The following is a 21,886-nucleotide window of genomic DNA, read 5'->3' on the forward strand; positions in this document are numbered from 1 at the left end:
TTTGTGTGTGTGTCAGCTGTAGCGTTTCGAAAAACATGCTTCACGACTGACATCAACCAACTGGCCCGTCTTGTCATCTTGCGGGTTGAGTAAAAAAAAAAAAAAGCCAGGCTTCCCCCGGATCGTTTTTGCATTAGCTCGTTTCTGTTGGGCTGGTGTCGCAACGACGTTGAATGTCGAGGCAAGGAAACAGCTTGCGAACAGAGCTTCATGTTAGCCTACCGAAACTATATGCAAGCTCTCAGTGTTTAAAAGCGTCCGGTGCGTCTAGACTGCGTTTGCATGTACCTCTTAAAAGGCGACACAATCTACCTCTCGAGGTGGGTTGACTCAACCTGACAACGCACCCGCTCAGCCTTGCTCACCAGCGTTCAGGTGAACCCTGCAGCAAATTCTAGCAGGCCGAGTAGACCCGCTTTTGCCGAGTTCGTGTGAATGCTCAGGGGAAAGAAATATTACGCAAACGTTTTCTGCGATAACCACCTGGGCTATAATATATATCCAGTGCAGCCTATTAATAGGCGATGACGTATTTGCTTAACTTCTGGCGTGGGCTTCGTTGAACGAAGCTGCATGTCTGAGCGCCACATTCGCTCAGACATACAGCTTCGTATCTATGAGCGAATACTCGCGGGCAAATCAAAACGGCATGAAGCCTCGAAGGCATGTGCACGCACCATAATCTTGAACGGGCAGGCCCAGATCCTGCATACGCGTGCGCACCAAAGTGCCGATCTCCTGGCGCTCGATGTTCTCGTTGAACGTGGCCTTGTCGTCTAGGAGGTCCAGAGAGACCTACCGTCGAACAGAGAGGCATTCTGTTAGACAGGGAAGCACTTATCTTCAAGTCACAGGTCCCAAACTCTGAACTCTGGAGGTCTCAACAGCACCAAGAGTTTTCAGGTAGGAGTCGTTCTCGTCAAATCTTCTGAATTCGTTGATGCCGAAGAAATCCGCGTTCGTAACACTGTTCAAAGATAGGACCTGGTTTACATGGGGGTTGGCAAAAAGCGCAACGCTGAAACGCAGGGACACGCGCTGTGACGCACGCTTATAGCGACATCTCTTGTAACTTAAACGACAACCATTATACACCGGTTGTAAATCGGTACAGTACCACACGTATACTGACGCCTTGCGTTGGACACAACCCTTGATCGAGAACACGTGCCTGATGGTGTCCTTTCACTAATTTCCAGTGTTCGCCAAAGAATGGCTCCTGTGATGTCGCAGTTCGTTCCAAGGCGGCGGTGGGACACATGCACGGCGCTCTCGACTGCGAGCGCTCCTAAATATTGAGATTTATTTTGTGCCACTTAACGCTGCACTGCGAAAATCGTAAGATACTCATTTAACAAATCTAGTCTTTCCATGCTTCTGTCTCCCCTTACCCCTCTCCCAGTGCAGGGAAGCAAACCGAATCTTTCTCTTCCTGTGAACCTTCCCTGTCACTCACATTTCTTTTCTCTCTTTCTCTCCCAGTCTCATATAGCTTCATTCAAATAATCCTGCAAGAATTATTATTTGTTTTGAAAACATATAAGCACTAGACAGGAAAGGGGAAGCGAGGAGCAAGCTGGCAACTGCCACCGGAAAGGGCACAACGCCTGCCTATGCCCTCCAGAAAGGAAGAGACAGAAACATAGAAATGGAAGATAGGAAGAAGGAGAGCAAAATTCTCCGTTTCATGCACACCAAGAAAATGTAACTTCAGAAAGGAGCATTGCGTTTGTGTCACAAAAATTGCAGGGTAGTAGGTAAGTAAGCGCCTGTGAAGGGCAAATTGAAAGTGACTAAAATGGGCACTGAACTCGAACTGCGGGGAGACATAGGTGCATGTTACATGCATCATTCATCCGTTAACGGGAGGTGCACAATAAAAAAGAGCACAATGCACGATTCCAGCAGGTGACCGAGTTAGACTGCTATTTTTACATCCAGAAAATCGAAACAGTGACTTGCTAACAATATGACACAACATGCGGTCACTGTTCATGCTTCATAAGTGACGTTGTGAAATACTAATGAAATGAACCGATTGCTTGCACAAGTACAGTATGCTTTTGTGAGTGTTCCTTTGGCTTTATTTGACCCTGGCCTGTTTTAAGGTACGTGTTAACATATTCCAGTGACATTGCAAGTGACACACGGGCTGAGCCATTGCGGGCGTCGATCGCCAGCCTAAACCCGTCTGTAGCTACAATTCACCACCACCTGCTTTAAAGATGCGATGGGTGCTGTCAGAATGTATAGGAAAGTATACACAACTACTGACGCTACATCTCTTTGTTGCGGATGGAACGTTGAAGGGTTGGATATTATTTTTTGCGCTTAGGACATGGCTATAGTATATGTACGTGAAGCGGTCTTCCGTCGCATTACATAAGTTATCCGCTGTGAATTACTGTACTCTGTAGCTTTTTTTATCTGTTCTACCTCGATACCACTGGCGCTTCCTGTGGAAAAATGGAAGACCTAGATAAAAAGACTAAGAAGTACGGTGAACGCGTAAATAAAAATAAATACTAGTTGTAATACAGTACCGTGAACGCGCACATGCTGCTGCTGTCCGCGGTATGGAGCTTAATTACAGTATATGGCATACTTCAACTGCATAAAACCACAAAAGCATATGATTTCTGGGGCCAGGCACAACTGTCGTACTTATAAGGTGAGCTTTAGTTAATGTCGGTTATTGCACAGCTCCATCGCTGTACAAGGCCAACCAGGTGATTCCCAGCCACCGGTCAACGGTTTGCATGAGCGGCAATTCATTTTTCACCGGGGTCGCGTGTTTGGGCGACAGATCGTCCTCCTACTTTGCGAATTTCACTACTAGAACTTGTCATCCTTTATCTTAGGTGGCTCGCGTCGCAATCTCTTGGCTCATTAATAAAAAAAAAAGTGTGTACTTCTCGAGTAAAAAAAAAGAAAAGAGGCTCGCATATGTTTCAGACAGGCAGGCTTCGTTTCAGTGGTCGAAATTTAGCAAGATGCGCACTGAATTCCAGAATTAAAGAAATAAATCAGTTAGTGTAATAAAATCATGTCTTGCCAGCAGAGTATCGTATAAATGCTGATACGCAAATGTTAATATCTTGGGTGATGTCCTCTGTAAACAAAATTCGTTGCTTTGTCGCAGAGGTACGTACACCTATATAGGAGTGGCTGTGGAGACCGCACAATCGACGTTGTAGTTGTGTGTGCGCCCGTCTCTACCTAAATCACTTGACTGTGAACTTTAAGTGTATATTACATATTATATGTATATGTAATAATACATGTAATGTATTATGTATATGCGTTACATGTATATTACAGTACTGGCCCTAACAGAAGACCTGAAAACTAAGCAATACAAAAAATTAAGCGTGTGGTGACAGCGTTGTTGTGGTCTAGCTTGAGTACTTTTCTCTCTATTTCTTTCAGTATATATATATATATATATATATATATATATATATTTAGTGTATATATAAGTGTTGCAGTGCTGGAGTGCGTTTCTCTCGTGGTATGTAATGCAGCGTTAGATCGAGAGAACATGGCCATAAGAACAAATTCATGTTCGTCATTGTATGGTTTCCTCGTGGCACAAAACTGCCCATAACGCTCGCTTAGATAGAGCAACTGTAAAAAAGGCTGAGGTATGCCTTGTTTTCTTAGAAACGAAGAAGTGAAGATAACTTTGAAAGAAAAAAAAAATGACATTTTACTGTGTTTCATCTCACTGCTTTATACCGGCGTACTTTTTTCCCGCGTATCACGTGGCAACGAATACGCTGTCGCGTGCAATAGAGAGATCTAACGTGGAGCATCACTGAAGTTCATCCAACTTCAGTGAATACAGGTTACATAAATAACTATTTCGCCATCAATGTACAGGCATTACAACATTTGTGTGACCACTACTGTCATCAGATCAAAAAGAAACACAACGTCAGATTCAAGTGGGTACCGGTGTATTTTGGCATCTCCGTCATTAGAATAGTCATAAGCCATGCTCGCGACATATTATGTGGATGCGATGAGATAATCAGACACGTGATAGGGTTCTGTCATCGTTACAGAGTGGAAAGAAAAGTGGAATTAACCGCATTAGACCAACAGGGCAATCGGCCCTTATAAAGGGAAATGATTTTGGGATATCTGACGTCTGCACAGACGGTTTTAAACATTCTTTTGCTCTTCTTGACGACGTGCTGATTGCGTGATAGGCCATAACTTGTCGTGCGCTCTCTCTTGAGTTCATGCCGGGGATTTTTTTATATATTTGCATTCGTTTGTCTATACGTTGTCATTAAGTTCGCTTGCCTCCTTTTTCCAATAAAGCATATAGCCAGCGTTTACTCTGGCTCGCCTTGCTGCCTTTTTTCTGGTTATTATCTCTCTCTAATCGGGAACGACAGCGATGTTTAAGCTGCTAAAGGAGTCCATGGTTAATCTCCTTGCCATTCCTCTATTACCTTGTCAATGTGTGTGTGTGTGTGTGTGTCGTGTTTTCAAGCATAAAAGTGATAAGACGGCAAGCCAAACTTGGCTTGACATCGCTTTATAGTCATAAAAGGCTGACAGGCGCGCAAACAGCAAGCGCGTTACGCTTTGGCTTTACGCACCACAACACGCCCTTACTACTTAGTGGTAATGTATTATCGAGCAGAAGTTTGAACGATTGCCCACGTCGTTATTTGTGAGACATCTCCCATGACACTGGGACGTTGCTCCTCCCACCTTGGGCGGCGCTCGTGATGTGAGTGCTCTGAAGAGGCAAACGTTGTCTAGTGCTCAGGCTGGGGGAGGGAAGTGGGGCAGGCCCTTCAGGAGCGAGCTGTGACGGTGTGGTGCTGGTGGTAATTGTGAAAATTGTCATCACGTGAACAAAAAAACATGTATTATTGCTTGTTAAGGCTGAGGAGAAGGGGAACTCTGTGCGGACACCGTAACTTTCTCGCCCAAGGCGGACACCTGAACTATACTGCGCTGCGAGGGCAGCCATCGAAACCCCGCTTATTCAGCATGACCGTCATTACGTGAGCGGCACACTCGGGACCACGTGACATCTTTATTCCTCTAGTTGTGCTTCTGTGAACGGGCTCGACATGGGAGAAACTTGCTCGGTGTTGTCGTATATGTTCAGACACGTTGTATTGCACATAAGTCTCACCGATGGCAAACACTTTGATCGTCAACTGTCTGCAGTAGCAGCAACCTTCACCAGGAATGTTTACCGGGTCGAGTACTAACAACTCTTGAGACTGAATAGCGGCGGCGGAGTGCATAAGAACAGGAATGGGTCCCTCGAAAAGCAGAAGATTTCGCTGTGACCAACAAGGAAGGAACTAAAATACAAGTGCCCACCTGAATCTGAACAAATAACCAACAGAACTTCTCCACTGGGCAAATTAGATTCCTAGAAGTATAATAAATCTACATGTAGGCTTTGACTTAAGCTGCGATCGAGCTACGAAGTGTGCATTTAGCCTCGTGCCAGTGCTTAGAAAGACGTATAGAAATACATTAATGGCGCGCACGTTCAAACACATGTCGAACAGTTCCTGCGAGCGCGTGCCTTAGAATGGAACAACCTGACAGAGACCGCATTTTTACACAGTCCAACCATATGACCTAATCGTAGGAAGGAGACGACACAAAGGAGCATGCGAGGGCCTCTTGGAGCAGTCTACCGATCGCGGTATGCACAGTTTCAGTAGGGTTGCTGATAAAGTTTCGAAGAAGAGGAACCGCGAGAGCATGGTGCCGGTGGTTTCGTTGTCCCGTGATCGGTGCGGTGCGCCACATGCTCGCATTCCTCCGCTGTGTGCCGTCCGGCGGTGCACGGCGTGTGTGTGTACGCGGGCGGCTCACCTCCTCGGCCGAGTGGACAAGGATCGGCGGAGGATACTGGGGCAGGTAGGGCTTTCGTCTCACCGAGCCTCCCAGCAGCGGATGGAGCTCGTCGGGGCAGACGCAAGGCAGCCCCGCCGCAACGCCTGGCGCACCGGCCGGGTACGGGGTGCGCGGGTCGAAAGGGCGGCGCAGCTGCGGGCTGCCGCTGCCCCCTTTGGACGCTGCCTCGCCCTGGCAACACAACGCCGTTCGCACCAGCTGCTTGGTCGCTCGAGTCGCGGTTTTGGGCCCGACTGCTCTCGAGCGTCAAGCGCGTTTATTTGTTAGCACATGAGCGATGCAGAGTCGGCACACATACGCTCGCAGATGGATTTGCCGATGCGCGTCACTAATTGCTCTACGCTGGGATCTCTAGGCCCACGCTCGCGGAAAGCATCCAGCTCCTCAGCATCTCCTCTTCGCATGAATATCATTTAAAGTACAGCGTCGTTGAGGCGTCTTCTTGTGGGATAATTAACTTGCAGGATAATTGCGTACAGAAATGACAATTTTGTTTCGCGTATCGTTAACGCACATGCATGGCTCGTGGCATGAACTAATTGCAGACTGAATTCATAAATGGTCGCGTGAGCGATGACTCACCATATATGTAGGCACGCTGCTCTGACGGTAGCCTCTCAGTGAAGCGATTGGTTCTCGTGTTTTCATTTGCGGGAGCGCACAATATCCCAAATAAAGGGACTTCACAGGCCGCCGTGTTTAAGAGTGAGACATGGAACAGATTTCCAACCTGTTCTCGCTACCAGCCATGCAAAAAACGGACGCAGAAACGTCAGCCAGATGGGTTATTAAGGGCCCCAGTACAGTTTATTAGTTGACTATTGAACGTGTTTGGTTTATGTGGGATGAAAAACAGACGTAGGACTACGCGGCAGAATAACGATTTCCGCAAGTTTCTCCTCTTGTATTTTTGCGTCTAACGGCAGGAATTGTAATTTTTGCATAACTAAGCGATCAATAACTTTGAGGTCAAACTTTTTGTCTTCGAGAGTGAATTTTCTTTCGCTACGATAAAAAACGAGAAAACATACAGCTATAGTAACTAAGAAGCTGCGCGCGCCACGCATACCTGAAGCAGCATTAAACGGCAGTGTAACTGCAGCCGCAGGTTGCTGCGATTGGCCGCAGTCCAATGCAAGTTTAGGTATTTTGTGCGCTGCTCGATCGACCTGCGGGCTGTTTCGAGGAAAAAGCTGGAGCCCATCGACTTAAGGGTTAACGACAGCGCCTTGTTGAAACTAATGACCTGCAGCTCTTGTACTGCACGCAGGCCTTCTAATGCATGTCTGCCAGACCGGGATATAAAGTTGTAGTGAAGCACGCTTTTCTAACCGGGCTTCACTACAACTTTAAGTGAGCTAATTTGCGTCAAGGAATATGTTATTATTCTTTCCACCTGAACGATCCCTGTTACGCGCACTTCGATTCTTCGTCGGCAACGATGTGATGTCCAAGTTATTTATCGCTTCATACCGAAACTATGGCTTTCTGTAAGGCAGATAAGGAACACAGCAAGCTGGTTGCTAATATTAAATATAAAAGCTTCAGCTGCCGATGACGACCGAAACGCTTCATGCAGATGACACGTAGGCAACCAGAATTTGGAGGCAGAACGCACTAGGTTCCTTCGGGAGGAACAGCACTAGTCACTGGCACAAGCAAAGGAGTCCAAATGAACTTGCAAAGGAAAGAGTGAAATGTATTTCACTGAATGCTAGAATGTAGATGCTGAAATTACAAGCGGCTTTGCAGCAGAACAAAGCTCGGTCAGGAGCGTTAAAACCATACGGTGAATTTTCGCAAATTGAAAGACGCCAAGCCCCAAATTCATGCTCATTCACAACGCTCGTACGTCGTCTCATTTACCGCTTTAAAAAATAAAAGAGAAGCACTATATCCCCTCCATCTCTCTTTGCCCTTGATGTAATAGTGAAAGAAACAGATTTAGTCACCCGAAATGCTGACGGCTACTACTTTTGACATAACAGAATCAATCAATCAATCAATCAATCAATCAATCAATCAATCAATCAATCAATCAATGTGTCCAGGAAAAACACTGAGGTCTGGGTGCTGGTGCGCAATAATAATAATAATAATAATAATAATAATAATAATAATAATAATAATAATAATAATAATAATAATAATAATAATAATAATCATTATCATCATCATCATCGCCTTATGCCTAGTAAGCTGCCTCATGAAATGAGAAATGCATCCTGATAAGTACTCACGGTGGATCCTTCGGGGTTTGTTGTGCTTTGTGTCCTGTAGATGCCGATGGGAATTTCACATGTGGTTGAGCAAAGTTTCTGGTATAGACGTCCGTATGTCCTGATCCACAAGTCGTCCTTAGTAATTCGCATCTAGGTGAATGGAGTGAAAGGGGAGAAAGAAAGAGAGAGAGAGAGAGAATTATGACTGTGTCATTGGCATTCGCTGACAGCTTCAGCAATGTCATGTGCTATAGTAACAGTGCAGAGCACTATGCAATAAGATCGTAAAATGAGCGACATTATGCGCGTAAATAAAAAGAAAACTTCGTGTGCGCAGTTATTGTTGCTGTTGTTGTTTATTTCTAATAGGATGGGCTTGCAGGCCTAAGGAGGTGGAAAGAGGGATTAAAACAGGACGGGTAAGCCGGCGGCATGTACGATGTCCAGGGGGCTCCGGCCAGAGGATTTAGGTTGCCAAACACAATCTGTACTCAATGAATCGAACGCCGCAGTATTAGACTCTTGGCTACTTATTACTATCAGCATTGCGTATTCCAGTAAAATTGTCAGACTTTTATGTCACGTCGTGACGATGCTGCTTGCATGAAGGCGCGTAGACAATGTATTGTGACAAGCACTCATTGCGCTGAAACAAACAAAATAACTTGCCAAGGGCATACGTGTTCGCAGCGATTAAAAGGAAAACAATCCTCATGCATATATAAAGTTCAGCCAAGCTTTAAGCACGGAGGGATTAACCAGTCGAATTCACTTACATGATCAAACTTTAAGAACAAAGTAAATCTGCGCATGGGAACTACATATTTTATCTACATATATTTATGTCTGAGATTAAATACCCACTTAAGTTTTGCGCGCATGTACGGTACGACACATGCGTTTAACTTTTGCGCACTCCCTACAGCCATTTGCTTGTGGAACAATCTGCCTGATCACATTGCTTCCGAGTCAGATCAAGAAACATTTCATCTCTTACACGAGCATTTTTCATAACAGCACTTACAAATAATTTTATCTTGTTTCTTGCACTTGGAAATGTGCTTCGAACTTCTTGCGATGTTTTTTTTTTTTTCTAATGATGCGCTGCTATGTCGCTCTTATAAATTGGTACCTTATGCTGCGTCACGTGTTCACTTGTATGCCATGTATATGTTATTGCTTTTTTGCGTCTTTTTCCCGAAATATCCCTGGATTACTATATTCCTTGATCTGTTAATTTTTCCTGTATTGTACTTTCTAGTATTAGTACCTTACTTTAATTTTACTCGTGTTTTTTCCTTAAAGTGTACCTTTGTGGCATTTTATTAGTTCAGTTTTTCCTTTTTCATGTTTTGATCTTTCTAGCAATGTTGATGAGCACTGCATTGGGACGTATCTTTTGTACCAGACTTCAGAAGGCTGCTTACTCTTTTTTTATGCCTTTTATTTGGTAACGCCCCCCCCCCCCCTCCCCCTACACAATGCCCCCATAGGGCCTGTAAGGTATTCTAAATAAAATGAACAAAAATATACCGGGTGTTTCTTCAGAAGGTCCAAATATTTTTTAAAAAGTTCCCTGTGGCAGAGAGCACAATTCTAACCCTTAATCTATATTCCTCGATCAGGCGGCGTAACGTTATGCTGCCTGAACCTGTCGATATGCACCAATTAACTCCGAAAAATACCGAGTTACTGTGTGCATGTAGCGTGCAGATATATTGCAAACAGTTTAGAAACATTCCTTAAAGGACAGCAGCCGAAGAGGCAACGTATAGCTCGCACGCAAGCGTGGTTCGTAAGAGCTGGCGCCCCCTAGACGCGGTAGGGAACGACACGATGACTAACGACAGTTTTTGCGACCAAAGAACTTTGGGATTGGGAATTCGACCTCGCACGCAGCGTGTCACCTCTTGAACACCACAAGGAAATGGTTTTCAAAATGGCCGCATAGACCTTGTGACGCAGCAATGCGTTATTCGAAGTCGTGTTTAGGCTGAACACGTTCTATTGCACTCTGAAGGTTCCAGGAAAGCCCACACGCCGCCCACGTCTGCGTCCTGATGATGTATGGGGGGTTTTTTGGCGCAAGGGCCAGGTATGGCCAAAGAGCGCCATGTCTGTGCTAATGGGTTTGCAATGTACTTATGATTACTATGAGGTTGGTGTGACGTGGCTGTAAAGGGGCCTTAAAATATACGCAATAAAGTGCGTAAAATCGGTATAATAAAATTATGGCGATGACGTATGACTTGTACGATGAACATTTAGATGCATTTAAAAAGAATGATACGATAGTTAAAATATAGCAGATTATAAGAAATGCTAGAGCACTACTGCCTCCATATGGCCCTTGAAAACACAAGGGCCTGGAGGCATGTGCTATTCAGAACAATTATCGCAGCGGCATCCTCAGGAGCGAGGATGCTCTACGAATTGATTGGGCTTATAACGTGTAGAACTACATCCTTTAAGAAGTCGAGAACTGCCTTGGTGTTGAAAAGCGGTTCCTTACCAAGAAACATTGCTGGGTGAAGAGGTATGCAATGACGTTATGCAAGAGGAAAATGCTTCTTTCTTTCAGGTTCGGCTTCGCGACACTCCAAGAGGACGTGGAGGACGGTCAGCCTCTCACCACATCGACCACAGGTTGGCGGTTCGTTTCCAGTAAGAAGAAAATTGTGTGTACCAAATGTGTGCCCTATTCTGAGGCGGCAGAATAGGACATCTGTTCGCCGTGATTTGGATGGGAAGGGCCAAAAACCTAGCTGTGGCTTTATAACGTGCAGTTTATTGTTTATTTCTGCGTTCCACATGCGTTGCCAGTGTTGTCGCAGTTTCTTACGCAAGAAAGGCTTCAGATCTGTGAACGGGACAGCAACTGCAGAAGAGGTGTTTAGTGATGTGAGTGATGTGGCCATTTTATCAGCCAGTACATTGCCCTCGATACCTCTATGGCCAGGTACCCAGCATATTATGATGTTCTGGTTAGATGAGTACGCTTTACACAATACCGAATACAGTTCATTGAATACGGGATTCGCGGGAATACGGGATACGCGTCCTGGACATGAGGACCACATGGCAAAAAGTTAAGACATTAAATGTCTACGGCCACAATTTTATATTTGCTGCACGATTGTAGCGCATATAGACGATGACGCAAGGAGGCACACGAAAGATACAGACAAGGCGCTACTTATTGCTTACTATTGCTGTTGCCTTTGGAGTCAGTAGACACGTGTCTTCCCCGTCTTCTTTCTGATTTTCTTTTGCCATCAAATGCCAGGATGCGATAAGAACGGCGGACTATGCGTTCAGTGATTTTATTAGACTATTTCAAAGTCGTAGTCTTCATCAATAAAAATGTGCATTTTAAACGTGCGAACAATATTAATAATACAGTCTTAATAGGCCTATCGCCTGTAATTTTTTTTTTCTTGTGGAAAAGCGTCATGCACTGTGAACTGCTGTCAAAATGCTTATATGAAGCGGCCGAAGCAGGATATCGCCTACAGCTTTTCGAATGCAGACAGAAAATCTGAGCAGCCCTAATGTTACCTCGACTTTCACCAAAAACGCACGGTTACAATAACTGCCTCGTAACAGACCCATGTAGCGTCACCTAATTGTTCTGCTCAACACAACTACTCGCAGTGAGGATCGGCATTCAATGGCCCAACGAGCAACAGGAAATTCCTAAACGGCAAATGACATAAAGTTGCCTTGTCACAGTATTTATCCATCTGACAGCTCGCAAATAGCATTCACGCTGAATTCATTTGTCACTTACGCTTAATGGAATCTGCTGTGCTCGTGCGGCATTCAAATATAGGTATCACATACAAAATTCACTGATTTCAACATGTACGGCTCCTGGAGACCGACTGGATCAACGCTGCATGCTGAACGAAAATCACTTTGCGACACAAGTTGGATATTTTCTGAATATTCTTCGTGCAGGCTAAGAATGCTATTAATAGACAATCCAGCGCCAACGACGCTGCATGTCGACAGCGAGGTCATTTTTTTTCTTTATTGCTTAGCATCTTGCGAGGGCAAGGCGCTGTCACATCAGTGCGTAGAGCTACCGAGTTCGCGTTGGAAAAATGTAATCACTTTACAGTCTTAACCAGAGTGCCGTAATAAAGCAACTTACCGAAGACAAAAATCCTGATCCTGGTGCTTGGTCAACGCCCAGAAGCAAACGCACAAATGTTATCACATAGTCTTTGACAAAGGCCTAGAAAGCATAAAAGGTTAAAGAAAAAAAAAACATTTGAGTTAACGCTTTACTTGAAAAGTGGCCTGTGCACACATGTAAATGCATTCTGTACACATATATGTATATATGGTGTGATTCACTTTGCACACTTCAATGGAACAACATACTCGAGACAGAAAAACTGGCCAGTAAATAACACGCAGCGAGTTTTCAAGCGCGCTTAGATTTGACAGTGTTCCCAATGAAGTTCGGAAACTTCAAGTCTGAGCAATGTTTTAAAGAAAAAGCAAAGATACCGACCTTCAAAAGTTATCCGAGGGTGTGAAGGTCGTGTACGAAAATGTACGAATCACACTCGGGCAGTGATTCTCTCTACGTCATAAAATTTCATTACGCAGACCCAAAGCCCTTGCAGAAATTCTTCGTAAACTAGCTTTGCTTTCCATAATATTGCAAGATGTTTTTTATTCAGAAGTTGCATCCAAACAGCGTGCTTCATTTGCCTTCGTAGAGCCTGAACAGTCATGCCTTTTTGTTCACGTTACGTTGTGCCATGTGTATCTATACAGTTGTGTCAATTATCTTACTCTTCGTATTTTCTAAAAAAAAATCTGATTTACTTTGTCAGCTGTGGGTTTATTGTTGAAGACGCTGCTACAGCGGCCTCTTGCGATGTCAGTTATTACAGGATTTCATAATTTAATATAAAGAACGTCCCGTGTTGCAGTTTAACGTGTTAACGAAAAAAACATCTTATTAGAGTCCATGCTAATCGTTCCCTAAAATTGCGCAATAATTAAATTTATGCCGCAGATGTGATGCACTCGAATAAAACTTAATAATTCGATTACCGTGAGCCTAAATGCAAGTACAGTTGTGCGTTATCAAACGTGGTTACAGCGCTAAGGAAGACTAAGCCAAACACGAACTGCCCAGATATGGCGCTGGAGAACCTGCCGCGGTAGCTTAGTGGCTAAGTGGTGATGCGCTACTGAGGTCGCGGGTTCGTGGATTCCCGGCAGCGGCGGCCGCATTTCAATAGGGGTGGAATGCAAAAACACTTGTTTACTTAGATTTAGGTGCCCGTTAAATAACTCAAGTGGTCAAAATTATTCTGAAGTCCCCCAATGCGGCTCATCTCATAATAATGACATCGTATGTTCGGCGCGTAAAGTTCCAGAATTTAATTAAAAATCTGGCGCTGTGGGTCGACTGATTTTATTGAAACCAACGCTTGCATGCGTGAAAGGCACACAACAAATAGCTTTCGATGCAGTGAAATACTCTTTTTTTTATTAGCGCGGACAATTGCTCGAAATACTAAGAACGAGCTCACACATTGTTTGCCTGTTTAATGTGTTAGTGTTTCTACGTGCAAAACTGTCATTCTGTTTTGCTTTGAACTTATTTGTTGTTTGAAACAAATTTATATTTTTGCATAGAATGACAACATATAATGACATTACGAAACACTATAGGTTACAGAGGGGCATATTCCCGCGACCTCACCCAAAATTGACAAAAAAGCAGTCTGTCGCATGGCGGCAGTTACAAACTAGGACGTATCCGAATCCTGCGCTCTTGCACATCATATATCCGGATATATGTCAAACGGACAAATGCAACACATGCGAATCCAGAGTCACTCTGGAGTATATATTATGGGAATGCCGAGGGATACATAACGAGAACGCGGCCTCTAGCAACAGCCTTCGCACGCGCTGGGAAGCCGCGCTGCTCAGCCCAGCGGGCCGAGGGTGCCGCCAGGACCCACGAACTCCTGGCCGTCACCTAGGCGGGGCCTTTGGCCCTCCCCACCAACTCGCAGGACACGCAATAAAGTTATTTGTTCCTCCTCCATACAAGTCAAATGAAGCCGCCCAAGGTCTACTGCTTTCGGTCTTTCCTGTGCGACCCCACCTAACGATAACTATACTCAAGAAGCCCTGCCGCCCGCACTGACTTACCTGATACAAGAGGGTGTCCAGCATGCTCGCGCTGAACACATTGCCGGCGGCAAAGGGAAGCCGAAACATGTAAGAAATGTGTGAGCCACGGTCCCTTTCTCGCTGCGTGGTAAGAAGAGGGGGAAAAAAAGAGAGAAGAGAGACAGATAACATGTTGACAAGGGTTTGTGAACACCACTGAGTATAGGTATTACGTGCAAAAAAGCGTGCGGCACGAAAACTAACAAGTGTATATAGGGGTAGGAATCATTGTAGACACAGCTAGCTTAACGCAACCTAATCGTATGCCACACAATACTCTATTACCGAGTGATAGTGCATTGCGCAGGCGAAAGAAATAAAGTTGCGGAACTCTTCTACTTTGTTTTCTTGCATACGTGCGCAGACGGAAGAGTGAAATTGATTCGATAAGTGTGATGGTCTTTACAAAAAGTCAAAAATATGGAAACTTTAAGCCAGAAAAAGAAACAGAGCTTAATTAGCGCCAGCTAATTACACTACGAAACGGCTAGATATAAATACTGCGAAGTACAACATTGTCTATAAGGGACTAAAGAAAAAAAAACGTCTTATACTTGCATGGCTGGCAGTTTTTTTGTCACGGTGACTGACGCCGATGGTTTGCGCCGAGTTAAGCCGAAATGCTAAAGAAAATGAGTCGAAAGCGGTAGTAGCAGAAATCCGACGTAGAAAAGTAATTCGCTTTGGCCGAGAAGGCCTGAGAATAAGGTGTAAAGTACAAGAAAGAGACGGAGCAGGCTCCCATGGCATCAGTAGCATCCAAGAAGCAGTTAAACAAATGATAAAGAGCAGGGTGTCATCTCCAGTCTCCCTCGTTGAAAAAAAGTAAGAATGCTGAGCGAGCGCTGGCGCCTAGAAAAAAAGAAGTTATAATTGAAAACGATACGCTGCAAGCAGGAGGGGCGCTAACGAGACCATAACCGTTTAGCCACGGTGTAGCCACTGCGTTAGCTGCCAGCCAGATGTGCTACTTAAGCTAAAATTCTCTGCAAACTAAATAAAATTGTTGCACCGTCAGCCGCTCCTGAAGTGCATGGTTACACGCGTGCAACTGGAATATTACACAAATGCGGCGCGCATGCTTGTGCAACTGAAGTGCGAAGCATGCAGCAGCACTTGGCACCTTCCATTGGCATCGAAGGGGACGCGCTAGGCAGCGCTTGCGAGATTAACCAGATTAGGTCTGAACTCATTCTTGCTTTCGTGACACCTGAAGAGAAACAGAAAAACTGAGCGCAGTTCGTTTCCAGCCCTGCAGCCCACGTCGGTGGTTTCGAAAGTACTGAATATGCTCGTTACTCTGAGCGTTTGGTATTTCTCCCTGCTGCTGGTAACACAAACCGTTTGTTTTATTTTTGCAGAACTGCAGTACGCTAAACGCATTCTAAAGGAAAAGAAGTTGCACTCTGTGCAGAATTGTGGTAGCCGGCGTCGAGTAATCAGGGGCCGAATTAACGCGGATGTCTGAACACGCGTAACCAACCGGCTCACGACCGACGAATCAGGGATAAACAACCATACTGTACTTTGGTTAATCACAAATATTTTTATACCCGAACTCACTCCGTTCATTCATGCCCTATAATGATGATTCGTATGCCTCATAAACCTCATATCCAACAATCGCTTACGATCATACACGTTTTGTATAGGATACATACGAACATTTGAGATTAATTAATAATAACGTTATAGAACATATGATTTCTTTCTCCAACGGAATTAATATTTTTATGGTGCGCAAAGTACATTGATTGGACATGTACATGGCTAACAGATATTTTCCTTTTTCTTTCAAAATTTTCTAATATACGGGACGTGACCTTCGCTGAACGCAATCTTTTCTATTCAGGTGTCTGTTGTTAGTAGAAAGAAAAGGGCTTGCGTTGGTCAGTTATAGCGTTAAGTTAGCTTTAAGCGCCAAGCCGGAACAAAGCGAGCGTTGGGAAAGACAAGCGGCAGGCGTCCCGTGTCCGAATGGAAGGCGCCATGGACGTAAGCATAGGAGCCTGCCACATTACCTGGTTGAGCAGGCTCACCTTCTCCATCTTGGAAAGGTGAAGCGCGTACGTGTCGAACGCCCGAAACTGCATGAAGCGCATGTTGCTGCTCTGACTCAGCTCGGTGATGATGCGCACGCTCGGGAAGAATCTGCCACAAGGTATGCGAGAGGAGAAAGGAAGTCGAGAGGGAGAGAAAAATAACAGATTAGAAGAAAAGTAGGACTCGCTTTGAGAGTTTCTTTGTAATGCTGTATTGAGTTAGACTGGTTTGCATAATACCAAACGCTATATCTGTGAATTTTACATGTATCTGTGAATTTTACATGAATACAGCCTGTGTGAAAAATTTTTTCTCGAGATTAAAACAAAACACAAAATGGGGAAGATACGATAACGACGCGATTTCCGCTGGATGGTTGTTACCACTGAGGCATACATTTTAATATTACACCAATTTTGTGGTTAGATGGGTAATTAGGAATATTACACTACTGGCATTTAAACTGAAAGAGTCAGACGATTGATCCTAATGTAAAACTTGAGGCCAGTCATTCTAGGAGTAGATAATTAGCTCCGGACATGTAAAAAGCTAATTCTGAATTTCTGAAGCGTAATAAATTCCTGTCAATTGCACCCTAAAGACCGAAACTGGACTGCCAAAGAGCGCAACTGTCACGTCCTTAGCAGACGCCCGCGAGTGTCGTAACTGCTTGCGCCTTACCTTCGGGCGAGCATGAAACTGTCGTGGTTGGATTAGGGCACTGACACAAATAAATAAATAAATAAATAAATAAATAAATAAATAAATAAATAAATAAATAAATAAATAAATAAATAAATAAATAAACAAGAACATTCATGGCACTTCGTTTTTACCGAAAAAAAGTTTGCTGGCAGCTTCAACTGCTGCAACAATGTTAGTTCGGGAAGTAAGAGTGACAAACTGGCTTGAGAACAGGAGACGTTCTCGCAAGTTATACCCTGTTCAGAATCTACTCGATGCATATATTGGCAGCCCTGAGTGGGAAGGAATAGAAATAACCAATAGTTTAGATCATAAGAAGCCAACAAACAAAGACACCAAGGATAACAAAGGGGAAATCACTTGTACATACTTGTACTGTTTAGAGTTATTCCAAACGAACATGAAGTAACTTAAGTAAATGAAGAAGTAAATAAATGAAGTAATTTAAGTTGAGCATGTAATTTTCACACTGTTAGCCTATAAACAGGGTTAGCTTAATGGGTACGCTAAAAGCATGGTATTTCGTCTCCTTTTCTTTACCTTAATTCGAGCCTCATTACTGTACTTTATGCTGTAGCGTGATAGTGCAGAACGTAGACAACAGTGGGTGTGACAGTACAGCTGCAATGACTTGGGAGAATTCCATCGGGGGTCAAGTACGGCGCCATTCCCGACCACTCGGAGCGCGTGTTCATATGATCACGCGCTCCGAGCGGTAGTCAATGATTCCGTATTTGCAACCTCCGATGGAATTCTAATAAGTGGACCGGGCTCGGTTCAGGAAGAAAGGCATGAACCGAATTCACGAAGTATTTCTTTTGTAACAACAATTTGTTAGTGCCCCGGTCAGCTTTACCAATAACATGTTCGCTATCATGGTTGACAGGCTCATGTCCTAACAACTTCTTAGTACGAAATGCTTTATGAAAACAGGCCTGCATGCCCAGTTGTACAGCTCGAAGAAACGGCAAACAGTAGGTGAAAGCGGTATGAATTTTACAGCATTTCGAGAATGTAGCAAAGAAAGAAAGAAAGAAAGAAAGAAAGAACGAAAGAAAGACATACTCGGCGGACAAGGCTGACACCTAAGACGTGAGGAGAAAGTTGTCGTTGGCAACTACAGCAGCGCGGTTTCCGTGCAGCTAATCTCAGCAAGACTGACGAAACCGGCTCTTTCAATAAGTTTTATGTAATACCGCCCAAAGCTTTCACCAAATTTACGCTACTCAGATGCGGGGCGATTTGCTTTGCGCACAGTGCACAAATATTTAAAATGGGTAATGCAAAAAAAAAGGACACGAATAAGAGGAAGACCACACAGGACAGACCCCCCAAATGGTTAGCGCAAAGCAAGTTCCGTCTTCTATTCCTCCTGTGCGTGTCGCTGTTCGCACAGATAATATTAGACGTTACGGATCAACTAACCCAACGTCATATCGTGCTGAAGGCACAGGCATAACAGAACTGGATGGCGTCATTTGTCCCCCCTCTTTTCTTTTTTGCCATGGCAACCACACAGGCGCGTCTTTCTTTCCCCAGATGGGGAAGATAACTACGTCTGCTCACGCTGCCGCGCTGTAATAAAAGCCACAGCGGCCACATTATTTCAGCACCACTTGTCGCGCGAGATAACTTGTGCAGCCTTACTTGAACATCGTTTGCACTGCCACGATGGTGTTGCAGTCAGCCAGGTAGTCTTCTTCAGCTGAATTGGACGACTCCTTGTTCACTACTACCACGCTGTCAGCTAGGTTGATGCCTGCCCGAAGCAGGTCGTCCAGGCTGCAATGTAGGTGGTACCAGTAGCCGTGAATGTCGCGTTAGGCGAGTAATGTGGCCGTGCACTGACCCCATTGCACCTGTCTAGCGCACCGAAGTTGTGCCATCAGAGCTACGGCTTCGCTATCTGGCAGAAGTCATTGGTTAAAGACAGCCTGTTCTGGACTTCGCGCTGACAGATAAGCAGGACATTACGAGCCGCGGCTCGTGTGTAATGTTTTACGCAGTTCCTAGTTGACCAATGATTCTACACATTGACACTGATGCACTGACACTGATACCCTGACAGTCTGCTACACGTACGGTAGTGGACTGTCAGTTGCCAACTACAGCGGCCATCCTTGATGCATAAGAAGCACATGTAGTGGCGGCCTGGCCATTTAGCCCCCCCATGCTGAGGAGTGAGATATATTGAGCCAGTGGATGCGAGCATATTCTAGAGCGCACATATACTTAGCGTTCTAGACAGCTTTGTTGAAGGCTATGCGTTTGGTCAGGCACGGACAGCGATAAATTAGTGAAAAGATGACTCACTCGTCTATAGAACCCTGCATCCAGTAGACCAATGGGAAACATGAAATCGCATCTAGGAACGCCGCGTGAGGTCTGAAAAATAAACAGAACAGAAGCAGTTATCAACGGCAGGAAACTATATGGTCGCGACGAGCAAGCTTGCAAAATTCTGCTGCTCATGGCAGCTTATGAAAAAATATTTAACATAATGACCTAACGAAACAAACGGTTCGCTTTCATGAGAAAAGCAATGAACCACTTCGTCAAGGGTAATGGCTACCGGACTTGCAAGCCAAATTCAAGCCCTGCACACTATGTCATCCATGATCGCGAAAGAGACGCCAAGAGCGTACACACGTGGTGTTTCAGCGAACACTTACAAAAAGTTTTGAAGGTTGCCTGTGGCAGATAGCACAATTCTAGTCCATGGGCTGGTCTACTCGAAGGGACGAACATTACTTGCACAAAAAGTTGAAATGCAAAATCGACTAATGAAAAAAAATTCACGAATTAAGTTTTAACTAATTGCCTTACGGCACATATTCAATTTACAAATTTAGCGGGTGAGACTGCAAGGCACATTCACTCGAAAATAATTGTGTAGATGACGCCATTTACGAGATATGCGCCATCAAACTTTAACAGCATGTCATCAGCATGGCTTCAGAGCTGGCTTGTCATGTGTGACCCAACTTGTTGAATTTTCACATGATATTTTCTTATCTTTTGACAATGGTAAACAGGTTGATTGCCAATTGCTGGACTTTAAAAAAGCGTTTGACACGGTATCATATTCGATGCTGTTGTTTAAGCTTTCTTGCCTAAGTTTATCGGGTAATATCTTACACTGGATAAAAAAAAGACTACTTTCATGACCGCACTCAAAAAGTCGTCATCAACGGCACACAATCACACTCCGTAACGGTAACATCTGGCGTGCCGCAGGGATCCGTCCTCGGCCTACTTTTGTTTTTAATCTTTATAAATGATATTGGCTCAGGCGTGACATGAAAAATTAGTCTATATGCAGATGATTGCGTACTGTATCGAGATATAGAAAACGAGGACGATACAGCTGTTTTACAAATGGACCTCAATCGGATTATTGCATGGTGCAGCAAATGGAATATGACTCTAAATCCTAAAAAATGCTGCCACAATATCTTTAGTAGAAAAAAGGTAAATATACTCAGTAGCTTCTTTTTACATAACCATCAAATAGCCACATATAAGGATGTTAAATACTTAGGTGTGTATTTCTCCTATAATCTAACCTGGAACAAGCATGTCGAATATATAGCTTTGAAGGCTGGTCGCGTTTTAAACTTTATTAAAAGAAATTTTCGCAATGGGGGGGGGGGGGGGTGCCTAGTGACGTGAAAGAAATTCTGTATATCTCCAACGTACGCTCAATATTAGAGTACGCATAAACAGTGTAAGATCCACCCACTAAAATGCTAATAAAGAAACTTGAAGCGATACAAAACCATGCGGCGCGTTTTATTTTAAAGTCACATGACCATCACAGCAGTGTCAGCGCGTTAAAAAAGCAGCTAGGCTGGGACTCCCCTGCAGCTTCGTCGTGTGTCTTTCCGAATAAATCTCTTAAACGACATTATGAACAAAAAAATTCGCATTGACCACGGGGCTTACGTAGAACCTCCCACGTATATTTCCCGAAGACCGTAGCCGTAAAATACGCGAAATTTCCTGTCGGACATCTGTATTTAAATCAGCTTTTTTTCCACGCACGATATCCGAATGGAACAGCCTACCAAACGCAATAGTTATATTAAATGACAATAACTTCTTGGCCGCGCTCAAATCGCTTTTACGAGGACAAAGTGACGCGTATTTGTGCACTGTACTATCTCATCATATACCATTGTCTACTGTACTAATTTGAGTGATGTCTGTGATTTACCTGTTATCCACATGTTAAACTTTTTTTTTCATACATCATTTAGGTATTTGTTCATGTTTTTAGCTGCAGTGATGCTGGGTCCTGTCGACCTTACTTGTGATCCCAGTGCTTTCGCTTATTCCTTTGTGCGCCTCCCGTATGGGCTATCTGTTCGTACAAAAATAAATAAATAAATAAATAAATAAATAAATAAAAAACTTGCGGTAAAAATGCATTGTGGTTCCACTTACTTTCTTAGCAAATCGTCGTTTTATGTATTGAAACAGAAATGTAACTGGAACGCCAATGCATTTCTCCGTGAAGTTCGAGAATTATTATCTCGGAACTGGTATCATTCTGAGAATTCGTTCCAAGTGGATCCGCCTTGCGAACTCCCCGGCTAGAATTTGTAAATTGCAATATGTACCAGAAGGTAACTAATTAAAAGCTTATTAGTCATACCGTCTTAATTAGTTGATTATGCATTTCAATTTTTTGTGGAAGTGATGTCCGCCACTTCGAGTAGACCAGCTCATGCGCTAGAATTGTGCTATCTGCGACAGGCTATAGTTAAAAAGTTTTGAAAATGTTCGCTGAAACATCCGGT

The 21,886-nt window shown here is 44.1% G+C and overlaps 1 protein-coding gene across 5 annotated transcripts in view; it reads right to left on the reverse strand.

Annotated features, from left to right (window-relative positions):
• SLO2 (slowpoke 2) overlaps positions 1-21,886 on the reverse strand; it is a 488,163-nt gene that overhangs the window by 11,459 nt on the left and 454,818 nt on the right. For 3 of the 5 annotated variants that reach the window (XM_055063162.2, XM_055063161.2, XM_050196458.3), the window contains 7 exons: positions 19,398-19,469; positions 18,732-18,866; positions 16,358-16,487; positions 14,316-14,417; positions 12,283-12,366; positions 8,145-8,276; positions 678-795 (listed from right to left, as the gene is read on the reverse strand). In XM_055063162.2, coding sequence (XP_054919137.1) covers positions 678-795; positions 8,145-8,276; positions 12,283-12,366; positions 14,316-14,417; positions 16,358-16,487; positions 18,732-18,866; positions 19,398-19,469 — 773 coding nt within the window. The remainder of the gene's footprint in view (positions 1-677; positions 796-8,144; positions 8,277-12,282; positions 12,367-14,315; positions 14,418-16,357; positions 16,488-18,731; positions 18,867-19,397; positions 19,470-21,886) is intronic. The other 2 variants (XM_055063163.2, XM_055063160.2) reach the window with 1 other exon arrangement.

The sequence above is a fragment of the Dermacentor andersoni genome, chromosome 1 (assembly GCF_023375885.2).
Source record: "Dermacentor andersoni chromosome 1, qqDerAnde1_hic_scaffold, whole genome shotgun sequence".
Taxonomy (NCBI): Eukaryota; Metazoa; Arthropoda; class Arachnida; order Ixodida; family Ixodidae; genus Dermacentor; species Dermacentor andersoni.